General features: G+C 43.5%; 1 protein-coding gene and 1 long non-coding RNA gene across 4 annotated transcripts in view; one reads left to right on the top strand and one right to left on the bottom strand.

Annotated features, from left to right (window-relative positions):
* Window positions 1-22,504, top strand: part of LOC137306841 (uncharacterized) — a 37,286-nt gene extending 14,782 nt beyond the window's left edge. For 2 of the 3 annotated variants that reach the window (XR_010958956.1, XR_010958966.1), the window contains exon 3: window positions 772-1,117. This is a non-coding gene — a long non-coding RNA (uncharacterized lncRNA). Of the gene's footprint in view, window positions 1-771; window positions 1,118-16,946; window positions 17,080-22,422 lie in introns of those variants that run through there. The other variant, XR_010958961.1, reaches the window with a different exon arrangement.
* The window catches only part of LOC137306759 (complexin-1), a 243,151-nt gene that overhangs the window by 96,529 nt on the left and 119,819 nt on the right, over window positions 1-26,803 (bottom strand). The window contains exon 2 of the mRNA XM_067976165.1: window positions 21,323-21,436. Coding sequence (XP_067832266.1) covers window positions 21,323-21,353 — 31 coding nt within the window. The 5' untranslated portion in view covers window positions 21,354-21,436. The remainder of the gene's footprint in view (window positions 1-21,322; window positions 21,437-26,803) is intronic.

The raw sequence follows: 26,803 nt of genomic DNA, 5'->3' as shown, positions 1-26,803 counted from the left end.
TTGTTTAGTGGGTATTGTTTAGTGGGTATTATTTCGTGGGTTTTGTTTAGTGGGTATTGTTTAGTGGGTATTGTTTAGTGGGTATTGTTTAGTGGATATTGTTTAGTGGGTATTGTTTAGTGGGTATTATTTAGTGGGTTTTGTTTAGTGGATATTGTTTAGTGGGTATTGTTTAGTGGGTATTATTTAGTGGGTATTGTTTAGTGGGTATTGTTTAGTGGATATTGTTTAGTGGATATTGTTTAGTGGGTATTGTTTAGTGGGTATTGTTTAGAGGGTATTATTTAGTGGGTATTATTTAGTGGGTATTGTTTAGTGGGTATTGTTTAGAGGGTATTATTTAGTGGGTATTGTTTGGTGGGTATTGTTTAGAGGGTATTGTTTAGTGGGTATTGTTTAGAGGGTATTGTTTAGTGGGTATTATTTAGTGGGTATTGTTTAGTGGGTATTGTTTAGTGGGTATTATTTAGAGGGTATTGTTTAGTGGGTATTATTTGGTGGGTATTGTTTAGTGGGTATTGTTTAGAGGGTATTGTTTAGTGGGTATTATTTAGTGGGTATTGTTTAGTGGGTATTGTTTAGAGGGTATTGTTTAGTGGGTATTGTTTAGCGGGTATTGTTTAGTGGGTATTATTTAGTGGGTATTGTTTAGTGGGTATTGTTTAGTGGGTATTGTTTAGTGGGTATTATTTAGAGGGTGAGAGTTAAAACCGTTTGGGTGCAGTTGGATCATGGATTTGGACTAAGGTTGTCCCTTGGCCCCTCTTCTAGGTCTTCACTCCCTGACAACATGTGGAACAAGACAGGGAATGCTGTGACCAATCAGAAAATCAGCACCACTGACTAATGTTCTTGTCTTGAGCTGTGAGAAGCCAATAGTTTGTAAAAGGCCAGGACAGTGTGATTTCGCTTCAGCTGGAGCGATTAGCATGTGCATTTATAATTTTTACTTATTTATTGTATTGTATTTTTACTTTAATTTATTTCATTTTTAACTGTTCAATACTGAGAATTGTTTAAACTTGTTTACTTGACGTCCTAACTGTGGGTCAGTTTTTGTAATGATGTAAGACTAAAATAGTTTTTGTGACAGTTATTTGTGGAGAACAAATGTATAGGTGGTGATATTAAATAAATATTTTGCATTAGTTTTTACTTTTTAAAAATTTTGTTATTTGTTCTTGTTACATGGACTACACTGGCAACGCTACAATTTTATTTCCCTAGTTGCCCTAAGAAGTTGGTGGTGGACCTTCCTGATATAAATTGGATCGCCCAGTGGTGAAATATGGAATTCTAGAGCCTGGTCTTCAGTTGCTTCCAAGCCTTTATTCACAGAGATCAACATTACCCACACCACACCCTCGATCAGCTCTCATATAAATGGATACACGAGAGTCCTCAATTGATAAGCACCACCTGAATACAATTAACACTAATTGATGTAAATCACATGGATACAATTAACACTTGTCCTTGAAGTGCTGCAGTGCTCGTGTTAATGGTGCTTTCACTATGGTTTCAGGAATGGAATTCTAGGGTTTTGACTCAATGACAATGAAGGAATGGCGGCAAATGTCCAAGTCAGGATTGTGTGTCACTTGGAGTGGAACTTGATGATGGTGTTCTTACTGCTCTTGTCCTTCTTGGTGGTAGAGGTTCTGGGTTGGGAGGTGCTGTTGAAGTGATCCTGGTAAATTGTGCAATGCAGCCACATTGTGCAGATGGTGGAGGGGTTGATATTGAGTCTAGTGACAGGGGCTGCAATTGAGCAGATTGCTCTATTTTGGATGATTGTTGAGCTTCTCAAATCTTTGAGGGGTCAGGAAGTGATCCACACATTGCAGAGTATCCAGCCTCTGCCCTGTTCTTGTAGGTGTTGATATGGCTGGTCAAATTAAGCTGGTCAATGGTGACCCCCCAGGATGTTGACAGTGGGAGACTCAGCAATGTAGTGCCATTAAGTTCAGGAGGAAGTGGTTGGACTGTTGTTTGTTGGAGATGGTCATTACTTGGCACTTATGTGGTGCGAATGTTATCTGCCACCTGTCACCCTAAGCCTGGATGTTGTCCAAATCCTGCTGGGGGCGGGCATGGGCAGCTTCATTGTTGGAGGAGTTGTGTACAGAGTTGTGTACAGAGTTGTACACTGTGCAATAATTATCATATAGTCACATTCTGGACCTCACCACAGAGGGAAGGTCATTGATGAAGCAGCTGTAGATGGTTGGGCCTAGGACACTTCCCTGAGCAACTCCTGCAGCGATGTCCTGAGGCTGAGATGATTGGCCTCCAACAACCACTACCATCGTCCTTTAGATATGACCTCAGTTTTGCTAGGGCTCCTATTTGGTCGAATGCTGTCTTGATGTCGAGGGCTTCTACTCTCACCTCATCTCTGGCATTCAGCTCTTGAAAGAATGCCTGGATCATGACACTGAAGGCAATGCAAAGGAAACGCAGGCGAGTGTGAAACAGACAAGTGACTCACGACCACCCATTTCCTGTCCGGAGGAATGGTTAAAGTCAACATTTTTTTCACTGAAATGCCAGAAAAAGCCCTGCTCAAACTCATATTTGCTTCTATAAAAATGAGGAATACATTGCAGAAACCGTAACCCCCCTCAAACTTTCCTTCGCCATTAACTTTCTTTTAGTTTGGGAGTTGGAAACACTGTGATCAGGTTTCTGCACAGATTTGATTTAAAAAATCACTATTATTTCTTTTATAAATCACTGCAGAAGAGGTTGAATTCATTCGGGACACATCAGGCTAAGTCAACAAGCACATTTAAAAGACAGTTTAAACACTGCTCTCTAGTAAGTGTCTTCAGTATATGATTGATGCAGTTATAAATCTAGATTCTTATACACAATATAAACTGCTGCAATTCTTACTGTAATAAACAGACTCTAAAGAGTGCACTTCTGCAAACAAGCAACATTATTCCACAGCACAGAAAGAAGGGACAATCGTATTTTCTGCTCTGTGGTCTGTAAGTGTAGAGACTTCAGTATCTGCAGTCACTGCCCTGACATATCCTGCAGGACAAATCCACATCGAGCCACTTCCACAAGGGCCAACTTTTGAAAAATTGTTATGTTGTTGATCTCACTTTAATAAACTCTGCTCTCTCAAAGCTGCAGTAACAATTCAAAATCTTCCTGTTAATCAAACTGTCTAATGCTGGATCTAACCTGGAGTTCACAACTCTTCTTCCATTTATATCCTCCTGCACAATTCTGCAAGGGTTTCTCATGATCAGCCATTAATGAGAACTTAACAAGCAAGAAAAAAACTGTTCCCTTGTCCTTATTTCCACGAATCCATTTTAGGATGAGAGAATTACTCAGAGTAATGGGAGAAAAACAATGAGTGATTCATCATACTTTACTGCATCTTTGTTTATGACATCTATTTTTTCATAAAAATGAGCATGCAGAGAGAAATATGGCTCTTAGCGATAATACTGAAATATTACATAACTGATGACAAGACAATGAACTTGTGTCTGTGCTGAAAATTGAGATGTGCATCTTGGGACCTAATTTTCAGCAAAAAGAACAGGGAGAATACGGGATGTTTTATCTGATTCACCAACTCAAAAAAATCCAGGTCTTAATAGCAGAAATTGGTGAATAAATGACGATAATAATCCTCCCTGATCTGCACTAGTGGGTGTAGCTCAGATCTCCTAATCGTATCTAAGTGCCCTCCAGAAGTGAACAGCCAAACTGAATTAAAGTAATGAAGGAAAGTTTAGGGAGTTGGCATGTTTGCTTTGGACAAGAGAGGCCTTGAGGTGAGTTCTTTGAAATTTTACCTAATTGTAGTTTCAGGATTAAAAAGGGAACTGAAAAGAAATATCCTCAGTAAATTGTTTACTACAGTGATGAATAAAACACTAGGGGACACAAGGCAAAGAGTAAAAGTTGGTGGAACTTTCTCATCGAGAGTTGTGGAATGAGTTAGTAAGGAAGAATCATACCTGAGTTCCAATAGAATGCATTTCTAGAGGGAGAAGAAAGTGAGGGACACAGTGAGAGGTGAAACTGACTGCTGAAAATGGGCAAGATTATTGGGGCCAATGGCCTTTGTCTAGTCCTAAAAGTTCTTATGAAATTATCAATAAAGGGTATTGATTTCTGTGCATTACCAGTGTCAGGGGGAAGTACTCTCGACTCTGAGTCAGAAGGTCATGGGTTCAAGTCCCACTCCAGAGACTTGAGCACATAATCCAGGCTGACACTCCTGTTGCAGTACTGAGGGAGCGCTGTACTATCGGAGGTGCCGTCTTTTGGATGAGACATTAAACCGAGGCCGTCTCAGGTGGGCATAAAAGATCCCATGGCCACTAGTGGACGAAGAGCAGGGGAGTTCTCCCCAGTATCCTGGGCCAATATTTATCCCTCAACCAACGTCACTAAAAAACAAATTAACTGGTCATTATCACATTGCTGTTTGTGGGATCTTGCTGTGCGCAAATTGGCTGCCGCGTTTCCTACATTACAACAGTGACCACACTTCAAAAGTACTTTATTGGCTGTAAAGTGCTTTGGGTCATCCAGAGGTCATGAAAGGCGCTATATAAATGCAAGCCTTTCTTTAGTTCTTGACATAGTTTTCCAAATAAAATATTAAAAATTTTCTCTTTAACAGACATTACATCAACATCATTCTATTGAAGCACAAAATTCAGATAAAATGTTGGTTAACGTTTTCGTCTGGCTGGGGAGCTGGTAATGAGGGGCATCGATTTAAAATCATCACTGAAAGAATGAGGAGAAAGATTTGGGGAAATTTGGTATTGGTATTGGTGAGACCGCACCTGGAATACTGCATACAGTTTTGGTGTCCATACTTAAGAAAAGACATACTTGCTCTCGAGGCAGAACAAAGAAGGTTCACTCGGTTAATCCCGGGGATGAGGGGGTGGACATATGAGGAGAGGTTGAGTAGATTGGGACTCTACTCATTGAAGTTCAGAAGAATGAGAGGCGATCTTATTGAAACATATAAGATTGTGAAGGGGCTTGATCGGGTGGATGCGGTAAGGATGTTCCCAAGGATGGGTGAAACTAGAACTAGGGGGCATAATCTTAGAATAAGGGGCTGCTCTTTCAAAACTGAGATGAAGAGGAACTTCTTCACTCAGAGGGTGGTAGGTCTGTGGAATTTGCTGCCCCAGGAAGCTGTGGAAGCTACATCATTAAATAAATTTAAAACAAAAATAGACAGTTTCCTAGAAGTAAAGGGAATTAGGGGTTACGGGGAGCGGGCAGGAAATTGGACATGAATTTAGATTTGAGGTTAGGATCAGATCAGCCATGATCTTATTGAATGGTGGAGCAGGCTCGAGGGGCCGATTGGCCTACTCCTGCTCCTATTTCTTATGTTCTTATGTAAATTTCTTCACACAGAGGGTTGCTGGAACAAGGAGTGGTTGAGGCAGAGACCATTGCATCTTTTAAGGGTAAAGTGGATAAATATTTGAAGCAAAGGATGATACAGGGCTATAGGCAGTAAGTAGGGCAATGGGATTAGTCTTCGATTGTTCTAGCATGGAGCTGACATATACACAATGGGCCGAATGGTCTCCTGTGCTGTAAACATCTATTAACTATCAAATGTGGCTGAGGTTTGGAGGGTGGTAATCGGACTTATGCTGACAGAAGAATTCAATAGTTTTCACATATTCATTACGGTGAAGTTATGTGACTTCTTTAAGAATATTTGAGGATTCACCTTTGGGAATATTCTGGTCACCACATTACAGGAAGGACGTAATTGCTCTGGAGAGAGTGTAGAAAAGATTTACAAGAATGTTGCTAGGGCTTGAAAATTGCAGCTACGAGGAGAGATTGGATAGGCTGGGGTTGTTTTCCTTGGAGCAGGGGAGGCTGAGGGGAGACTTGATTGAGGTGTACAAAATTATGAGGGGCCCAGATAGAGTAGACAGGATGTACCTGTTTCCCCTAGCGGAGAGTTCAAGAACTAGAGGACATAGATTTAAGCTGATTGGCGGAAGGATTAGAGGGGACATGAGGAAAAACTTTTTTACCCAGAGGGTGGTGGGTGTATGGAATTCGCTGCCCGAATTGGTGGTAGAGGCAGGGACCCTCAACTCTTTTAAAAAGTACCTGGACCTGCACCTAAAGTGCTGTAAGCTGCAGGGCTACAGACCAGGTGCTGGAAGGTGGGATTAGAATGGGCACCTGGTTGTTCTTTGAGCAGGCACGGACACGATGGGCCGAATGGCCCCCTCTGTGCTGTATCTTTTCTATGGTTCTATGGTTCTATATTGAAGTATAAATGAGAGCTCTTTGACAGAGTATGATCAGATGTTCCAATCTGAATTGTGGTAAGCAGGAATTGTTCTCTTGTGATATATCATGACCTACCCCAGGACCTTAGACTATAGCCCAGGCTAACAGTTCAGTGAGTGAGGAAGTGCTGCAACATCAGAGGTGCTGTCTTTCAGAGATAACGTGAAACCATGGCCAGATTCTCCTGTTCAGGTGGATGTAAAAGATCCAAAACTATTCGGAAAAGAGCAAGAGGTTCGTTCTCCTCGTGTCCTGGTCGATCACCAAGAACAGATTAACTGGCCATTTATCTCTGTTTGTAGGACCTTGCTGAGTGCAAGTTGGCTGCTGCAGTAACTGCAGTGCAGAAAAATAATCATTGATTATGAATCACTTTATGATATCCTGAGGATGTGATAAGACTTGCAAGTTCTATCTTTATTATAAAATACGTGTTGCATGCTACTGTCCAAAGCATCAAATTTTGCTCTTCAACTCCAACATTGGTGGCACTGAGGAAAGCTGTGAAACATAGAAACATAGAAACTAGGAGCAGGAGTAGGCCATTCGGCCCTTCAAGCCTGCTCCGCCATTCAATATGATCATGGCTGATCCTCTATCTCAATAATATATTCCCGCTCTCTCCCCATACCCCTTGATACCTTTTGTGTCGAGAAATCTATCGAGCTCCTTCTTAAATATATTCAGTGACTTGGCCTCCACAGCCTTCTGTGGTAGAGAATTCCACAGGTTCACCACCCTCTGAGTGAAGAAATTTCTCCTCATCTCAGTCCTAAATGTCCTACTCCGTATCCCAAGACTGTGACCCCTCGTTCTGGACACCCCAGCCAGGGGGAACATCCTCCCTGCATCCAGTCTGTCTAGCCCTGTCAGAATTTTATGTGTTTCAATGAGATCCCTTCTCATTCTTCTAAACTCGAGTGAATACAGGCCGAGTCGACCCAATCTCTCCTCATACGACAGTCCTGCCATCCCAGGAATCAGTCTGGTGAACCTTCACTGCACTCCCTCTACGGTAAGTATATCCTTTCTTAGGTAAGGAGACCAAAACTGCGCACAATACTCCAGGTGTGGTCTCACCAAGGCCCTGTATAACTGCAGTAAAACATCCTTGCTCCTGTACTCAAATCCTCTTGCAATGAATGCCATCATTCCATTTGCCTTCCTAACTGCTTGCTGCACCTGCATGTTTGCTTTCAGTGACTGGTGTACAAGGACACCCAGGTCCCTTTGTACATCAACATTCCCCAATCTATCACCATTTAAATAATACTCTGCCTTTCTGTTTTTCCTTCCGAAGTGGATAACTTCACATTTATCCACATTATGCTGCATCTGCCATGTATTTGCCCACTCACTCAACTTGTCTAAATCGCCTTGAAGTCTCTTTGCATCCTCCTCACAACTCACGATCCCACCTAGCTTTGTGTCATCAGCAAACTTGGAAATATTACATTTGGTTCCCTCATCCAAATCATTGATATATATTGTGAATAGCTGGGGCCCAAGCACTGATCCCTGCGGTACCCCACTGGTCACTGCCTGCCACCCCGAAAAAGATCCATTTATTCCTACTCTCTGTTTCCTGTCTGTTAACCAATTCTCAATCCATGCCAGTATAATACCCCCAATCCCATGTGCTTTAATTTTGCACACTAACCTCTTATGTGGGACTTTATCAAAGGCCTTCTGAAAATCCAAATAAACCACATCCACTGGTTCTCCCTTATCTATTCGACCAGTTACATACTCAAAAAACTCCAGTAGGTTTGTCAAACATGATTTCCCTTTCATAAATCCATGTTGACTTTGTCTAATCTCGTTGATATCTTCTAAGTGTCCTGTTATCACATCCTTTATGATGTGGAGATGCCGGTGATGGACTGGGGTTGACAATTGTAAACAATTTTACAACACCAAGTTATAGTCCAGCAATTTTATTTTAAATTCACAAGCTTTCGGAGATTTTCTCCTTCCTCAGGCAAATGTTTCAAGATCTCCTTGAAGCCTACGCATATATAATAGACTCTAGCATTTTCCCTACTACTGATGTTAGGCTAACCAGTCTGTAGTTCCCTGTTTTTTCTCTCCCTCCTTTTTTTAAATAGTGGGGTTACATTTGCCACCCTCCAATCTGCAGGAACTGTTCCATAATCTATGGAATTTTGGAAGATGACAACTAATGCATCCACTATTTCCATGGCTACCTCTTTTAGTACTCTGGGATGCAGATCATCAGGCCTTGGGGATTTATCGGCTTTCAGTCCCATTAATTTCTCCAGCACTATTTTTTTACTAATACTAATTTCCTTTAATTCCTCCTTCTCACTAGTCCCTTGGTTCCCTCGCATTTCTGGGAAGTTATTTGTGTCCTCTTCCGTGAAGACAGAACCAAAGTATTTGTTTAATTGCTCTGCCATTTCCTTGTTCCCCATTATAAATTCTCCTGTTTCTGACTGTAAGTACTTACATTTGTCTTCACTAATCTTTTTCTTTTTATATATTTGTAGAAGCTTCTACAGTTCGCTTTTATGTTCCTTGCAAGTTTACTCTCATACTCTATTTTCCCCTCTTAATCAATCTCTTGATCTTTTTTTGCTGAATTCTAAACTGTTCCCAATTCTCAGGTTTGCTACTTTTTCTGGCAACTTTATATGACTCCTCTTTGGATCTAATACTATCCTTAATTTCTTTTGTTAGCCATGGTTGGGCCACTTTTCCTTTTGTGATACAACGAATGACGGACAGACATGCTGGCCTGGAAATGGGGAACAGTTCCTCCAGGAAGCACAGGAGCCTCGTCTGCATATATTCATTTCAACTTGGAATGCTACCAGCGTGACCTCCTGACCCGAGCTCGACCTTCTTCGACAGCACCTCCCAAACCCGCGACCTCTACCACCTAGAAGGACAAGGCCAGCAGGCTCATGGGAACAACACCACCTGCACGTTCCCCTCCAAGTCACACACCATCCCGATTTGGAAATATATCGCCGTTCCTTCATCGTCGCTGGGTCAAAATCCTGGAACTCCCTTCCTAACAACATTGTGGGAGAACCTTCACCACACGGACTGCAGCGGTTCAAGAAGGCGGCTCACCACCACCTTCTCAAGGGCAATTAGGGATGGGCAATAAATGCCGGCCTCGCCAGCGACGCCCACATCCCATGAACGAATAAAAAAAAATCCACAGCCCTCTGGGGTAGAGAAATCCAAAGATTCACAACCCTCTGAGTGAAGAAATTCCTCCTCATCTCAGTCTTGAATGGCGAATCCCTTATCCTCTGACTATGCCCCTTAGTTCTAGACTCTCTAGCCAGGGGAAACAGCCTCTCAGCATCTACCCTGTCAAGCCCCCTGCAAGGCAAGTATATCCTTCCTTAGATAAGGAGACCAAAACTGTACACAGTACTGCAGGTGAGGTCTCACTAAAGTCCTGTACAGTTTAGTAAGACTTCACGCACCTCAGCAATTGGTGTCATTGTTGGAGTTAGAGTCAATCGATTAAACAAATCGATTTAACTGGATTCAATGCTCCAAACTCTTTGTTGCAGTTCCTTCCTTCTCCTTCATTAATAGCTTTTTACTGAAGCCCTTTCTATGTCTGTTTGGACCTTGTGAGGTGCTTGGTGAATCAATGTGAGTTCTGTTCCAGTTTTCCTGCCAATCGTGTTACTTGTGTTTCGTGCACTGGGCATTTACTAACTCAGTCCTCCAGTTTTCTTCTTTAATAATTGTTGCTTTGAGTATATTTACTTGATCATTTATTTTGTTAATAACGGAGTAGACGCAGGGGCCGTCTGGCCTACTCCTGCTGCTATTTCTGATGTTCTAAATTGCCCAGCTCTTAACCTAGTTAAGGACTGAATTACCATTTTTACCTTGAATATTGGCAGTTATTTAATGTTCTCATTTCGTTCTGCTCTTACAGCACTTATTGCGGTTTTAGGTTTGATTGAAATTCTCCGATTTAATGTTGCGCTTGCAGCTTTCTTGCTTTCACATTCATTTCTCTCGGGGCATTGTTTGTCTGTGCAATCAGTTCATGCGTGTTTGACACGTGTGTAATGTGCAATGACATTTTTTGCCTGATTTGCAAACTGCATATTCTGAATATACCCAAAGGCATAATTCTCCCAACTGTAGGTTCACCTGTCTGGATTGGCAATGTGTGCAGGACATTCAATGTTACACAAGGGAGCAGGAGGGAACAAAGCCCAATTGCTTCTCCACAGTCAACTTTTGTTTCTTGCCTGTGGATAAACTACGTCTGCTATTTTTTTTTGCCATTAAACCCGTCAGTTCCTGTCTCCATCAGTACAGAGGACCAAAATCTCCAATAATATTTTTCAAATGGTGAGAATCTATTAAATGTTGGTGTTCAGAGAGATTTGGGTGTCCTTGTACAAGAAACACAAAAAGTTAGCATGCAGGTGCAGCAAGCAATTAGGAAGGCAAATGGTATGTTGGCCTTTATTGCAAGGGGATTGGAGTACAAGAGTAAGGAAGTCTTGCTACAATTGTACAGGGCTTTGGTGAGACCTCACCTGGAGTGCTGTGTACAGTTTTGGTCTCCTTATCTAAGGAAGGATATACTTGCCTTAGAGGCGGTGCAACGAAGGTTCTCTAGATTAATTCCTGGGATGAGAGGGTTGTCCTATGAAGAGAGGTTGAGTAGAATGGGCCTATACTCCCTGGAGTTTAGAAGAATGAGAGGTGATCTCATTGAAATATACAAGATTTTGGGGGGGCTTGACAGGGTAGATGCTGAGAGGTTGTTTCCCCTGGCTGGCGAGTCTAGAACTAGGGGGCATAGTCTCAGGATAAGGGGTCGGCCATTTAAGACTGAGATGAGGAGGAATTTCTTCACGCAGAGGGCTGTGGCTGCTGAGTCATTGAATATATTCAAGGCTGAGATTGATAGATTTTTGGACTCTGGGGGAATCAAGGTATAAGGAGATTGGGCAGGAAAGTGCAGTTGAGGTTGAAGATCAGCCATGATCTGATTGAATGGCGGAGCAGGCTCGAAGGGCCGAATGGCCTACTCCTGCTTCTATTTCTTATGTTCTTATGTTAATATGATTTAATACTAACATACTCATGAGTCCATTCCTCCCATCCATGCTGTACACATGCGCTGCTATGTGGGTTTCCTGGGCATGTAGCTCACTTGCATGGTTGTAGAGTATTGGGCCAGGTCTTGCTGGCCTGGGGCATCTCACAGCCCTGTTGGTTAGACCTCTTCCTGCATCCTTCAGCTTGGAATTATTTTGCCCTGTAATTTGCTGGAAGTACGAGATGATAACGGCGAGGGCAATGGGCCATCTGGGATCGTAGTGAACGACGGGACCAACAGTCTATCTCTGACCAGTGAGATTTAAGGATTGAGAAAGAAACAGAGGAACGATGGAGAAGGAAATCGGGTGAATTCGAGTCAAATCAGGTTTAGAAAGAGAAATAAAGAGAGGGAAAGAAAGATTGGATTAAGAGAGAGAGAAAAAGAGACAGAAAGGAAAAGTAAGCAAAAAATTGAAAAATTAAAAATCTGACATTTTTAAAATCCCCTAAAATAATGCAGTACCTGCAGGAATGAGACTCCATAGTTTAAATTATTCCCTTTCTGGGCCAGAGAGGTTGATTGGCATTACATTAACAATTATCGCGAGGTTAAAATGGTACTTACGCTGTTAATTACCAGGCTTAACTTTCTGCGGTGAATTTAATGGGCAATTAATGTGCAAATCCAGCAAATTCCTAAGAATAACGGGGAGGCTGAGGGCGAGACGCCGTTTGTGTGAAGCAGACAGAGGAGCGGCGTAAATCGACCAGCACAACTCACGGTGTCTCTCTCAATCCCCTGAACCTGCTGGATGATTTTCACATTAATAATGGCGTGTGTCGGCGCAGACCATCACGTCTGGCAGCCGTTGAGTTGATCTGCAAAAACATTTTTTCCAGTACACAGATATAAATCGGATCAGTTTGTTCACCAGTTTGTACCTCTACGTAATGGAGTGCCCAGAAAATAATGTTTGTCTCTGATGTTTGGGGGAGTTTTGCAGTATTTTTACAGTGGACACCTCTGGACATTTCTTTCCCTCAGTGGATAAGGACGACTATTCAAGTAAATTAAAACTTCGCTTTGGCTTTGCAGAGTCTGAAAACAAAATTTATGGGAGCATTGGATCGATATTTGAAGGAGTGGGCAATTGAAAGGTATTGGATTTTGGGGAGTGGACAGATGAACTGTACTTTCCTGCGTCGTCTGTTCCCATTACTCAGGCTCAAAAGGATTTCCAGAATAAGTGAGAACAAGAGATCACGTGACCTCCATAGGTGATTGAGGATAGGCTGGAATTCGTTTGCTTAATTCCTGTGCCAAACACATCCTCTTCTGGGAGGCCTCCTCAAGACCCTCGTCTACCGACCCTCCTCAACCGACCCTCGTCTACCGACCCTCCTCAACCGACCCTCGTCTACCGACCCTCGTCTACCGACCCTCCTCAAGACCCTCGTCTACCGACCCTCCTCAACCGACCCTGGTCCACCGACCCTCGTCTACCGACCCTCCTCAAGACCCTCGTCTACCGACCCTCCTCAACCGACCCTCGTCTACCGACCCTCCTCAACCGACCCTCGTCCACCGACCCTCGTCTACCGACCCTCCTCAACCGACCCTCGTCTACCGACCCTCCTCAAGACCCTCGTCTACCGACCCTCCTCAACCGACCCTCGTCTACCGACCCTCCTCAACCGACCCTCGTCTACCGACCCTCCTCTACCGACCCTCGTTTACCGACCCTCCTCTACCGACCCTCCTCTACCGACCCTCGTTTACCGACCCTCCTCAACCGACCCTCGTCTACCGACCCTCCTCAACCGACCCTCCTCAACCGACCCTCCTCTACTGAGACCCTCCTCTACCGACCCTCGTCTACCGACCCTCCTCAACCGACCCTCCTCAACCGACCCTCCTCTACCGACCCTCCTTTACCGATCCTCCTTTACCGACCCTCCTCTACCGACCCTCGTTTACCGACCCTCCTTTACCTCCTTTACCGACCCTCGTCTACCGACCCTCCTTTACCGACCCTCGTTTACCGACCCTCGTCTACCGACCCTCCTTTACCGACCCTCGTCTACTGACCCTCCTTTACCGACCCTCGTCTACCGACCCTCCTTTACCGACCCTCGTCTACCGACCCTCGTCTACCGACCCTCCTTTACCGACCCTCCTTTACCGACCCTCGTCTACCGACCCTCGTCTACCGACCCTCCTTTACCGACCCTCCTTTACCGACCCTCCTTTACCGACCCTCGTCTACCGACCCTCGTCTACCGACCCTCCTTTACCGACCCTCGTCTACCGACCCTCCTTTACCGACCCTCCTTTACCGACCCTCCTTTACCGACCCTCCTTTACCGACCCTCCTTTACCGACCCTCGTCTACCGACCCTCCTTTACCGACCCTCCTTTACCGACCCTCGTCTACCGACCCTCGTCTACCGACCCTCCTTTACCGACCCTCGACTACCGACCCTCCTTTACCGACCCTCCTTTACCGACCCTCCTTTACCGACCCTCCTTTACCGACCCTCCTTTACCGACCCTCCTTTACCGACCCTCGTCTACCGACCCTCCTTTACCGACCCTCCTTTACCGACCCTCGTCTACCGACCCTCCTTTACCGACCCTCCTTTACCGACCCTCGTCTACCGACCCTCGTCTACCGACCCTCCTTTACCGACCCTCGACTACCGACCCTCCTTTACCGACCCTCCTTTACCGACCCTCCTTTACCGACCCTCCTTTACCGACCCTCCTTTACCGACCCTCCTTTACCGACCCTCGTCTACCGACCCTCCTTTACCGACCCTCCTTTACCGACCCTCCTTTACCGACCCTCGTCTACCGACCCTCCTTTACCGACCCTCCTTTACCGACCCTCCTTTACCGACCCTCCTTTACCGACCCTCCTTTACCGACCCTCCTTTACCGACCCTCATTTACCGACCCTCCTTTACCGACCCTCATTTACCGACCCTCGGATATCTGTTACCACAGCTCCTTATTTCAATTTCGTGCTCTCTAAAAATAGGATTCAAAATCAAAATATGGTCAAAATTAACCATTTCTGGATGACTTTTCTGTAATTTTCCAGTTAAATAAAGTCTCTGTAACCTTACAGGAGTCCTTCTTGCCCTTGATCTTATCTGTGTTTTTCTGGGACATCTTCCCCAGCCTCGCCTTGTCACACTCACTGCACAGAGACTTGGTGATTCCATGGGAGCAGCTTCGTTGGCTAATTCCTCTCGGGCTGATTTCTGTATCCTTATCTAAATTTGAATTCACCATTGTACTCGAGGGAAGACAGCTGGTTACTAATTTAGAAATTAAAGGGAAGCCTTATTTCTACCGTTGCACGCTGTTGGGGTAATTTCTGATTTCACACTGCCCACCAGTAGAGGCTTTGGAAAGTTGGGCAGATACCTCACACCGGTTTATGATCGTTTGGCCAGAAAATTCAACGTATTTTGTAACGCATTTCTGACCCACGCTGCCTGTGAGCAAGGATCCCGTGGGCTCAGCTGTGTGGAGTAAGAAAGTGAGCTCTTATATCAGAGGCAATCACCTTCAATGCAGGAAGACCTTGAACAGCACTGCACGTTAAAGGAATTATAGTCCTTAATTTGGCATCGCTGCCAAAAGTCACTAATATTGCAACGAACCGTGTTGATTGCAGAGTATGAATGTTTTTATAATTATAATCACTGCAACAATCACCATTTAATCCTGCAGGGCTGCCATTTTCTGTGCCTATGCAGTGAGCAGGCTGTGGCTGCATATTCCTCACAGTGTGGAGCTGACAGCATTGCCTAAGCAGCACACAGAACAACAAATTCATCCCCAAATTTTATTAAAAATTCAGATTTAATCAAAAACAACCTGCTGGAAATGGGCCTGTTTTACGTTTGCAATTTATCAAAAACATTCCTTTAAACTACTTAATTAATCAAATGCAGTTTCACAGATTTTTTTGGTTTTGCCTCTTATCTCAATTAGTTTCCCCCCAAAAAACAAACAACAGAGCAGCAAAAAGCAAAATACTGCAGATGCTGGAAATCTGAAAAAAAAACAGAAAATGCTGGAAATATTCAGCAGATCAGACAGCGTCTGTGGAGAGAGGGAAAAGGTTCGGTTAATGTTTCAGGTCTAATGGCCCTTTGTCAGAAGCCTGTTTTTTGAAAACATTACTAAAATATTTTAGGAGTGATTTGGGGTCAGAGAGGTGAAGGTTGGAGGGGATACTGAAAATATGATAAGGGGTGAAATTGGAAGGAGGGTCGGGGGAATTTAGGCTGTAAAGCAGCAACTATCTCTGCTCCCTCTTATTTCACGTGGATTCCAGCTTAAATTCCACCCTTTCTGTATCGGATCCACAATTATCTCCGTGATATTCAGCGTTCCTCTAACGACTGATCTCTTCACTTCCTGAGAACCACCCTCTCCAAGATGCACCCTCGCTCTCAACCTGTTCCTGCAGCAACTCCGACTCACTTCATTCACAGGTGCTCTGCTGCCCGGTTCCATTTGATCCTTTTTCAACCTTTCAGATGGCGAGGACCACAAGCAAGGCCCATGTCCTTCCTATCACGGAATCATCGAATGATACGGCACAGAAGGAGGCCATTCAGCCCATCGTGCCTGTGCTGGCTCTTTGAAAGAGCTATCCAATTAGTCCCACTCCCCCCTGCCCTTTCCCCGTAGCCCTGCAAATTTTTTCCCCTCAAGTATTTACTCAATTCCCTTTTGAAAGTTATTGTTGAATCTGCTTCCACCACCTCCTCACCTCCTCCCAATCGCGCCTCTTGGTCATTGTTCACTATCTCCTCCGATTCTCCTCTCTCACCCTGAACAATCCCTAAAAAAAAATTTTTGTAATTTTTTTTAAAACAGGCTTCTGACCAAGGCTCATTGGACCTGGAACATTAACCAAACCTTTTGTTTCTCTCCGCAGGCACTGCCTGACTTGCTGAGTGTTTCCAGCATTTTCTGCTTTTATTACAAAAAAAAACAGGATTTGGTTTCTCAAAAAGCGCAGCTAAAATTAAAACACATGCTAGAACTCCTGATCATAATCATCGTAAAACATCTCCATGAAGATAGGGGATAGGAACAAATACCCAAAATCTGATGTTGAGGTAATTGAACAAGTCAGTGACTGGTATAAAACGGACCAATTGTTACACAGACTTAGTAATAACAGCTTTGATCTGACAAGGCAGTACAATCACCAGAATTGATTCGTTTGATTTAAATATTCAGTCAAATAGTCAGAACTAAAATCCCAATGGGTTGGTTATTTTCAATCTCCAGGTTTAGCTGCTACACATTACACCAGTCATTTGGTTTCATTACATCGAACTGTCTTAATTATTAGTTTTGTAATCACCCGCAATTATATCTTTAAAATTACATTCAACAAATTCTCTGGTCTTACATTGCTTACCAAAATCAATGGCTTCTGTTAAACATCTGACATATCTCAATTTTCCCAAAAGTAAAATAACTCTGTGCTCAGTTCAGTGGGTTTTAATCATTTTCTTTATCGATGCAGCGTTCTGGACTTGGTCCTTGATGAATGGCCTCATCCAAAGACTGTTTAATGGAATGAACCTACTGCGGCATTCACTGGCATTTTCCTGCAGTCAGCAGATTGCGATTAATAAATCCGTCAAATCAAAGCCCGAGTAAGTACAGCTCAGATAGCTAATCAAAAATCCACACAAATTCAGTAGACGGTAAACAGTAGGATTAACCAGTCACACTTACTACGCTGCTATGGTTTTGAGCACTGTATCATCTGGGATTAGGAAAAGCTGGATATTTCAAGTAATCATGCATATAGAAGAGTCTGTTAGTTTTCAAATATTAATGCTCTGTATTGTATATCTGTGCATCTTTATCCAGCTAAATCCAACTTTAACCTGAAAACAAAATGGCTTTGAGGGGTCATTCAGATCAAGAATAAACCATCAAGGAAAGAAATGGTCATGTTCCTTACACTGGAGGTTTCACAATGAGAGGAATCTCTAACCAGGTTGGATTTGAGGCAAATTATCGGCATCTCTTCAAACCTGCGAGCAAATCTACATAAAAAAACTAAATTCAAATTCAGACATATCCCAATTTAGAGCTCTGTCCATCATACTTTCCCTTCTCTTATTCTGTGTAAGCACTGAATTACTGAAAGGGGAGCAGTGGGATTGTAAAATCATTCATATTTATTCAACTGGATAACTGCACTGTGGAATCACTTTTCATATTTTACAATTAAAATTGTTAAAGTTGATTTTAACCAATTTCCACCATTAGATTCCACAGGTTTTTGAGTTGGTGGATCAGGAAAAACCAATTTCCCCCCGATTCTCACCTATAAAATCCCAAATTCCCCCTTTTCTTTGTGTTCAACATCAGGTCCCGAGATACACACGCATCACACTAATGACATCATCACACGCATCACACTAATGACATCATCACACGCATCACACTAATGGCATCATCACACACATCACATTAATGACATCATCACATGCATCATATTAATGACATCATCATAAGGGCGATCAGGGGTCGGGGTCGGGGCCGGGGGATGGGGCCGGGGTGGGGATGAGCGGGCGATCGGGGGGTCAGGAGAGGAGTGGAGTTGAAAGGGTGATTCAGGGTCAGGGTCAGGGCTGGGGGAAAGGAGGAGGAGGAGGAGGAGGAGGGAAAATGTGCAGTGCCCTCTCATGTTGTTGAAGATTACCCATAAGGGATGTGCTGAGATTTCTGGCTCTGCCAAACAAAGCATCAATCACCGGCTTGATTGATCTTTGAATGGAAGATTGACTGATGCTGCAATACTAGCTCGGAACGAGCTGGAAGCATAAGGTTTGAGGTTGAAGTGACCTTGACTGTGGAAGGCAATGCAATGCCTGTGGTGGAATTTGTCTGTAGGTTAGATTCCAGCCTGCTGCACATCACAGCTCTGAATCAGCCGTAGCAAACTATAAATTGGCTTTTGTTGAACTTTTGGCTAATATCCATGAATCCACTGGGGGGAGGGGGAGGGGGAAATCCTCAGACAAGGGTAAACACGGACAAATAGGTCCTGAAATTGCATGGGGGTCCTCCCGATCCCCCGCCATTCCTTCAGAACAATACTGGCAACCCCCCGAGAACTGGAACAAACAGCTGTTCACACCCTATCTCTGGGGTCTCCCCTGGTCTCTCACTAGATACAGCTGGAGCTTGGGAATGATCCCTGTGGAATTTCTAGGCCACACTCAGAGTAATAAGAACTGCGATCTCAGTAGATAGCAGAAGTAACATTAAACCTTTATTACTCACATCAAACTCCCTATTAAACACATTACACTGCTTATTACACACTTTACAACCCTTATTACACACATTATGTCCCTTATTACTCACATTACATAAGAACATAAGAACATAAGAAATAGGAGCAGGAGTCGGCCATTCGGCCCCTCGAGCCTGCTCCGCCATTCAATCAGATCATGGCTGATCTTCAACCTCAACTCCACTTTCCTGCCCGATCCCCATATCCCTCGATTCCCCTAGAGTTCAACATTATATCCCTTATTACTCACATTACATCACTTATTACTCACATTACACACCTCACTCCTCATATTACACTCCTTATTACTCACATTACACTCCTTTTAATTATAAAACACTCCTTATTACTCACATTACACTCCTTTTAATTATAAAACACTTATTACTCACATTACACTCCTTATTACTCACATTACATCACTTATTACTCATATCACACTCATTACTCACATTGCAATTGTTATTGCTCACATTACAACACTTATTATTCATATGACACCCCTTTGTTACTCATATCATATCCTTATCATTCACATCATGCCCTTTATTACTCATATTACACCCCTCATTATTCACAATAGACCTTATTAAAAGTATTGTGGAAAGTATCACCCAATGATTCACATTGTTACCATTTGATATCGGGTCACTTGGAGCAATTTACTGCAGCATTATTCTTTATTCATTCTTGTTTCCTATAATTTTTTTTAACTTGATCTTTTTTTCCTTCATCTTTGAATATTGTTCTTTCTTATGATTTTTGTGGTTTTAATTCAACTGTCTTGTGTTTAATTTTTTTAAATAAAACTTGTGTTTTGTTGAATTCCATTTATTAAGTTTTTGTGATTTTTCTTTAACCTATTTTTGTTCTGTTTTTCTTTCTATTAATTTTCAGTCTTTTACACTTTGTCATTCTCTCTGTTTCTATTTCAATGTATTTCTTTTCTATTCATTTTTCATTTTAAACAGTTCGTTTACTTACTTTTTCAGACACTTATAATCATCATTTTCACAAATCAAAATTATTAAATTCCTAGATGCAAGAATGAATTCGAAAGTGAACAGAATGTTTTAAATTAATCATCACTTCATTGCTTGGTATTCGGGGCTGATTTATACAGTACACCTCTTTCATTTTCTTGTACTAATTTAAACTTTTGAAATTCTGAAAACATTTGATAAAATAATTTTATCAGACAACTTATTATCAGCCCCAATTGCAATAGTTTTCCAAGTTCACAGTAGTGCCGGCAATCTTAAGCTACTGCTAAAACTGCATAAAGCTTATGCAATTGATTGCACTGAGACTCCACCATTTAAACTTTATAATCATACTTGCCAACATAGCAACTGTGGATGCCTGGGCTGGACAGCTCGCCCTTGCATCCATCGGGGAAAGAGTAGGGACTGTGGAGGAGCAAAGGGATTTGGGTGTCCAGGTACACAAATCACTAGAAGCTGCTGCACAGGTACAAAGAGTGATCAAAGAGCCTAATGGAATGTTGGCTTTTATCTCAAAGGGGTCGGAAAGGGGAGGAAGTTATGTTAAAGTTATGTTAAAGTTATGTAAAGCTCTGGTTAGACTGCATCTGGAGACTGCGTCCAATTTTGGGCACCGCACCTCAGGAAAGATATATTGGCCTTGGAGGGGGTGCAGGGCAGATTCACCAGAATGACACTGGGGCTTAAAGGATTAAATTACGAGGACAGGTTGCATAAACTTGGCTTGTATTCCCTTGAGTTTGGAAGATTGAGATGTGACCTAATCGAAGTCTTTGAAATGATTAAGGGATTTGATAGGGTCGATGGAGGGAAACTATTTCCTCTGGTGGGGGGAGTCCAGAACAAGGGGGCAGAACCTTAAAATTAGAGCCAGGCCGTTCAGGAATGAAATCACGAAGTACTTTTTCACACAAAGGGTATTGGAAATCTGGACCTCTCTCCCCCAAAAGTGTGTGGACGCTGGGGGTCAATTCAGATTTCCAAGACTGAGATCTACAGATTTTTATTGGATAAGGGTATCAAGGCATGTGGATCAAAGACGGATAAATGGAGTTAAGATAGAGATCAGCCAGGATCTCATTGAATAGCGGAATAGGCTCGAGGGGCTGAATGGCCTCCTCCTGTTCCTATGTTCCTATTGTTGCTATGGGTCAAATGATGGACAATACATTGGCTGATGTATTTCTGCGATTTGTATATCATTTCACTGCACCCATATAAGGACACAAGAATTCAATGTCACGCGACACTTCTGAAGGGAAATTCGATGATGCCGGCCCCAGGTCTGCTCAGAAACCCGTGGGGAGGTCACAAGGTCGCAGCCACGATATCTCAGGCATGCAATAACAGGACTATTTGATTTGCTCCTTGCACCCCACTGTTGAAGTAAGGAAGTACAAAGTGACTCAACAATACACTCAAAAAATGTTATCTCACAACCTAAGAATCCAACTGAAGAATTATTCGAAGCTCAGTTGTCTGCTAATTCCTTGCCCAGTTCCAATTTATTTTTGGTCTCCTTGTGTGATCGATCTTACTGCGCCTGCCTGCGGAGACCCATATTACTCAGTTCCCACTTACCTCCCAGAGCTTGCTTCATAACAAAGTCCATGATCTTCTCCGATGATTTTCTGTACCTTCAGCTTCAGCTGTCACATTCACGTTACACAGAAACGGTCCTTAGAAACTGGGAACCTGAAAAAACACAACAAGGCTGTTAATATCTGCACTTACTAATAGTGAAATCAGCAATTTTTGCACCACATTTAATTGAAAAGGTAAAAATTATGGAGCTGTTCTGAAATCTTCAAGAACATTGAAAATACAAACATAACTTTATCCAGATACTTTAAATAAAGAGTTTCCAGATGAAACTGAACCACATCACCAGGATGGCTTCAGGCAGAACCTTGGGGCTATACTGAGTTATCTGATCTCAGGTGTGACACGATGGGCCGAATGGCCTCCTTCTGTGCCGTAACTTTCTATGATTCTATGATCCTATGTGATCGTGGGGAGGGCACTGCAATCAACCCCCCTGCCTCTGGTCTAGGAGGGGAGAACAGGCCAGGGGTTCTGTTCCTGATTGTAAACAATGATTGTTGCTGGACAGTGTGTGGGTGAACATCTGGCAAGACAGGATTGGGCTTGGCCTCGATGGCCCCCACCTTCAATTAACCTCCTGACACTTAATACTGAGGCTCTCCCATGAAGAATGACCGTTTGAGGGAGGTACCAGAGGTTTGATGGCACTCGAGAGATCACACTGCAGCGTGTTAATTGTGTTTAGGAGAGAGAGGTGGGTTAAGGGGATAATTTGCTGGAAAATACTTTGCCGAAGCATCTGGCTTCTTGGGAACTCTGTGAAAATCCTGTAATATCCACCGTCAACATCGTAAGTAAGGCACAAAACATGTGCAGCAAATGTTTCCTTTTCTTATGTTTCTAGCAAAGTGATGGGAATGACGTTATTCTGTTTCTGTATCAAGGGATAGCATCAAACACTCCTGGGTCAGGTGTAGCCAAAGAAAGATGCAATGTGGAGTTTCACCTGTTACCCTGGCATGCAAGTCAGATTAACCCCTGAAAAGGTTCTCCTGTAGCACCACGATATTTGGATGTTCTGAGAAGGTGAAAGGCACCAGATAAATATAAATACAAGTTTGCTTTTTTATTATTAGACAAACTGAACCACGTTCAAACTCTGACTGAAAGTGCCTCATTGACCCATGTGGAATCCTCCGATATCTCACTGGACCCAGGCACGTGGCCTGAAGCTGCTGTTCAGGAGCAGACCAACTTGATGTCCTTTCTAAGACTACCCTTTGGTTTGTTGCATTTGCTCCAAACAAAAATGTTTTAACCAGTATTTGAAGCAGATCTGAGGTGACATTAACACACTTTGGGAATAATTATGATTTTAGGTGTTGGGGTGAAATGGGAGATATCGATTCTGCCGGTTATACATCTCTCCGATCAACTCAACGGAATGAAATCGGGAGCGATGTATTACAGGCAGCTGAATTGATATCAACCGTTTTACACTATCGACCAAAGTCAAAATTAAGAGGGCAAAGTTGGGAGGGAAAACTCGAGGCAACTAATATCAGAAAATAGACTGCTGCTGACAAATTGCATCCAAATTGTCCCAATCACTGTCCTTTATATTTCTTTGAGTGGGCATTAGCATTTGTGGTGCAGAATTAGATCCCTCAATATGTTATATCAGGGTTACCAATAAGGAGCTCATTGTACTAGTGGCCGGCCTCCCATTCTCCACTCTCCGTAAACTTCAGCTCATCAAAAACTCTGCTGCCCCGTATCCTAACTCGCACCGAGTCTCATTCACCCATCGCCCCTGTGCTCGCTGACCTACATTGGCTCCCGGTCCAGCAACGCCTCGATTTTAAATTCTCATTCTTGTTTTCAAATCCCTCCATGGTCTCGCCCCTCCCTATCTCTCTAACCTCCTCCAGCCAAACAACCCTCCGCGATCTATGCGCTCCTCCAATTCTGGCCTCTTGCGCGTCCCCGATTTCCATCGCTCCACCATTGGTGGCCGTGCCTTCAGCTGTCTAGGCCCTAATTTCTGGAATTCCCTCCCTAAACCTCTCCACCTCTCTACCTCCCTCTCCTCCTTTAAGAAGCTCCTTAAAACCTGCCTCTTTGACCAAGCTTTTGATCACCTGTCCTGTGAAGCACCTTGGGGTTTGTTGCTACGTTAAAGGTGCTATATAAATGCAAGCTGCTGTTGTAATTGTACATATGCTGCTTCTGGTAGCAGAAGATATACCAATGATAAAGGCTTAACTCTGTCTCGGCTTTAAAAAGCTTAAGTCAGCTGCAGAGTTGTAGAATGTGCTTCAGCCACGTTTGCTCACAGAATCTCTGCTCCTCGGTCCTCGGTCCATTTCCCATTTCCAGTTCTCTCATTGTGCCTGTGGCCTCAGTAAGTATTAAGTCCACCAATCGCCAAATTTAGAGGGGCTTTCATCTCTACTCACAGGGACTTTGAGAATAACAAAGCTCATTTCTTTTAACATCCTTTGAATTGCACAAAACTGAGTGTGAGCGTAAGTGGAAAGGAAGTTTACAAAATGTTGCCGTCCTTAAAATATAACGACCATTAAAAGCGTAATGTCCTTTCTTCATAAATTCATGAAACCCAATGAAAATGTCGGATTCTGCTGCTGCTGATTTGGTGTGGTTTAATTTCCACGGTGGGAACTAAAGAAAATCGGCCAGTCATTACCCAGCAGTCTAATGCTGCTGAAGAGTCTGACAAGTCACTTAACCAATATAAATGATGTTGTGTTTGTCTTTATAAACACTGATTATTTATTGCTGGAAAAGTCTTTGGTTGTTAGAAGTGATATAATCACCACATTATCTTTGTTCCAACAGAAAACTCCTAGGGCCCTAAATTTAACAATGGTGCCCATTTTATGGGCCTGAAATGGGCCTAACGATGACCAATTTAGCAGGGCTGAGGTCCTCGCCCAATCTGGACGGGTGTTCGGGCCACTGCTACATTGGTCGGGGCCTTTTTTAGGTGGCCATGGCGACCGCCTGAAATGAGCACAGGCCTCGCTGTCCACCTGGATTCGTAAATTCCTAAAAAGGACCATTGGAGATCGTTCAAAAAGGGCCCAAACACTTTGTGCTCCACCTGGCTCCGCAAAACAACTGCAGGCTTCTGTATCTGATTCAAGAAGCTCGACACCATCCAGGACAAAGCAGCCCACTTGATTGGCACCCCATCCATCACCCTAAACATGCACTGCCTTCATCACCGGCACACAGTGGCTGCAGTGTGTACCATCCACAGGATGCACTGCAGCAACTCGCCAAGGCTTCTTCGACAGCACCTCCCAAACCCGCGACCTCTACCACCTAGAAGGACAAGAGCAGCAGGTACATGGGAACAACACCACCTGCACGTTCCCCTCCAAGTCACACACCATCCCGACTTGGAAATATATCGCCGTTCCTTCATCGTCGCTGGGTCAAAATCCTGGAACTCCCTTCCTAACAGCACTGTGGGAGAACCGTCACCACATGGACTGCAGTGGTTCAAGAAGGCGGCTCACCACCACCTTCTCAAGGGCAATTAGGGATGGGCAATAAATGCCGGCCTCGCCAGCCACGCCCACATCCCATGAACAAATTTTTAAAAATTCTTAGGAGTAGAATAGTGAGGTCCATTCCCTCGAAAATCATTAGCAAAACAGCAGGCGTTGTACACCAGAATCAGAGCCAAGCAGAATTCTGTGCACTAGTGTACTCGAGTCTTCCTTTAATACTATTTCATAGTGCAAATACCTATCAGTATATGGAATATAATTATTTCCACAGATGTTTGATGAAAGTAAGGATGTCTGCCTGTCAGAGCTTAAAGGATGGAGCTAACAAATTAATTTTTGATTAAAAGTCTGAAATTCAAAAGCTACCTCTATTTGTCCCTTCACTGGCAGAAATCAATACAGTTTTGAACAAAACATGCCCAGGGCAGCCACAGTCTGCATTTAGATTTACACTGCTATTTTCATTTCTGTGCAAGTCAACAAATTTCCACAGCTGTGTAGCTTTCTATAAATAATCACCTCATGTCACACAGCCGAATAAAGCCTTTACCAGAATGGTTTAAAATATTCTGCCAAATGATTAGGAAAAGCAAACTTTAAACAAAATCTCACACTGACTTTAACATTACAGCCCAGGCTGTACCATCAATAAAAAGAAACTGATAAAGGAGTTTATTAACTGATGAACAACACAAGCAACATTCAGCTGCTTGAACCGTGCGACAGTTTCTCTTTTTATTTCAAGGACACGAAACACAGAGTGATTTCTAAAGAGCTACCGCATTTGCTCCTAGTCTCTATCTCTCCCTGGCTTGGATTTTTCTAAGTACAGCCTGACTTGTGGGTTATAAAACCTTCGATAGGTTTAAACTCCTCTGGTATAGGATCAATTTCATCTTTAGCACACTCAGTGCAGAGCTTTGATCACCAAGAATGCAGATGGCTTTGCCCGATTAGCATGAAACTCCGCATCAAGATCAATAAAATCCAGAGTGGAATGATTGCAGGTTCCTAAACATGCTGTGCCTGATGCGCAGGATGGGGGTGGAAGTGTGTTGAAATTTTAAGACTCCGGGAAGAAATATCCTGGTGTGGATTCGGAGTTTCTTTGGACCCCGATTGTTTACGCTGGTTTATGCCAATTTATGCCCACATTTTGAGTCCGGGTGCATTCTAATGAGATTGGCATCGGGAAAATAGGCACAATTTGCAGGCTGCACCCACAGAGGAAAGTACAGGCCCGAGGAATTTATTCACTGCATTATGTGAACAGCTTCTCAATTGAATTGATCAAGTGTTTGACTCTTAATCATAAATCGGTGAACTTACTCCTAGTCCTGCAAGAACAGTTTGACTTTCATTCCTCAGTTTGTTGAGCAGTATCTGCCTCAGTTTAGTGAGCAGTATCTGCCTCGGTTTAGTGAGCTGTATCTGCCTCGGTTTGGTGAGCAGTATCTGCCTCGGTTTAGTGAGCAGTATCTGCCTCGGTTTGGTGAGCAGTATCTGCCTCGGTTTGGTGAGCAGTATCTGCCTCGGTTTGGTGAGCAGTATCTGCCTCGGTTTGGTGAGCAGTATCTGCCTCGGTTTGGTGAGCAGTATCTGCCTCGGTTTGGTGAGCAATGTCTGCCTCGGTTTGGTGAGCAGTATCTGCCTCGGTTTGGTGAGCAGTATCTGCCTCGGTTTGGTGAATTGTATCTGCCTCGGTTTGGTGAGCTGTATCTGCCTGGGTTTGGTGAGCTGTATCTGCCTCGGTTTGGTGAGTTGTATCTGCCTCAGTTTGATGAGCAGTATCTGCCTCGGTTTGATGAGCAGTATCTGCCTCGGTTTGGTGAGCTGTATCTGCCTCGGTTTGGTGAGCAATATCTGCCTCGGTTTGGTGAGCAGTATCTGCCTCGGTTTGGTGAGCAGTATCTGCCTCGGTTTGGTGAATTGTATCTGCCTCGGTTTGGTGAGCTGTATCTGCCTCGGTTTGGTGAGC

The sequence above is a fragment of the Heptranchias perlo genome, chromosome 1, assembly GCF_035084215.1.
Source record: "Heptranchias perlo isolate sHepPer1 chromosome 1, sHepPer1.hap1, whole genome shotgun sequence".
Taxonomy (NCBI): domain Eukaryota; kingdom Metazoa; phylum Chordata; class Chondrichthyes; order Hexanchiformes; family Hexanchidae; genus Heptranchias; species Heptranchias perlo.
Note: the sequence above shows the minus strand (reverse complement) of the source record. Positions and strands in the feature narration are given on the sequence as shown.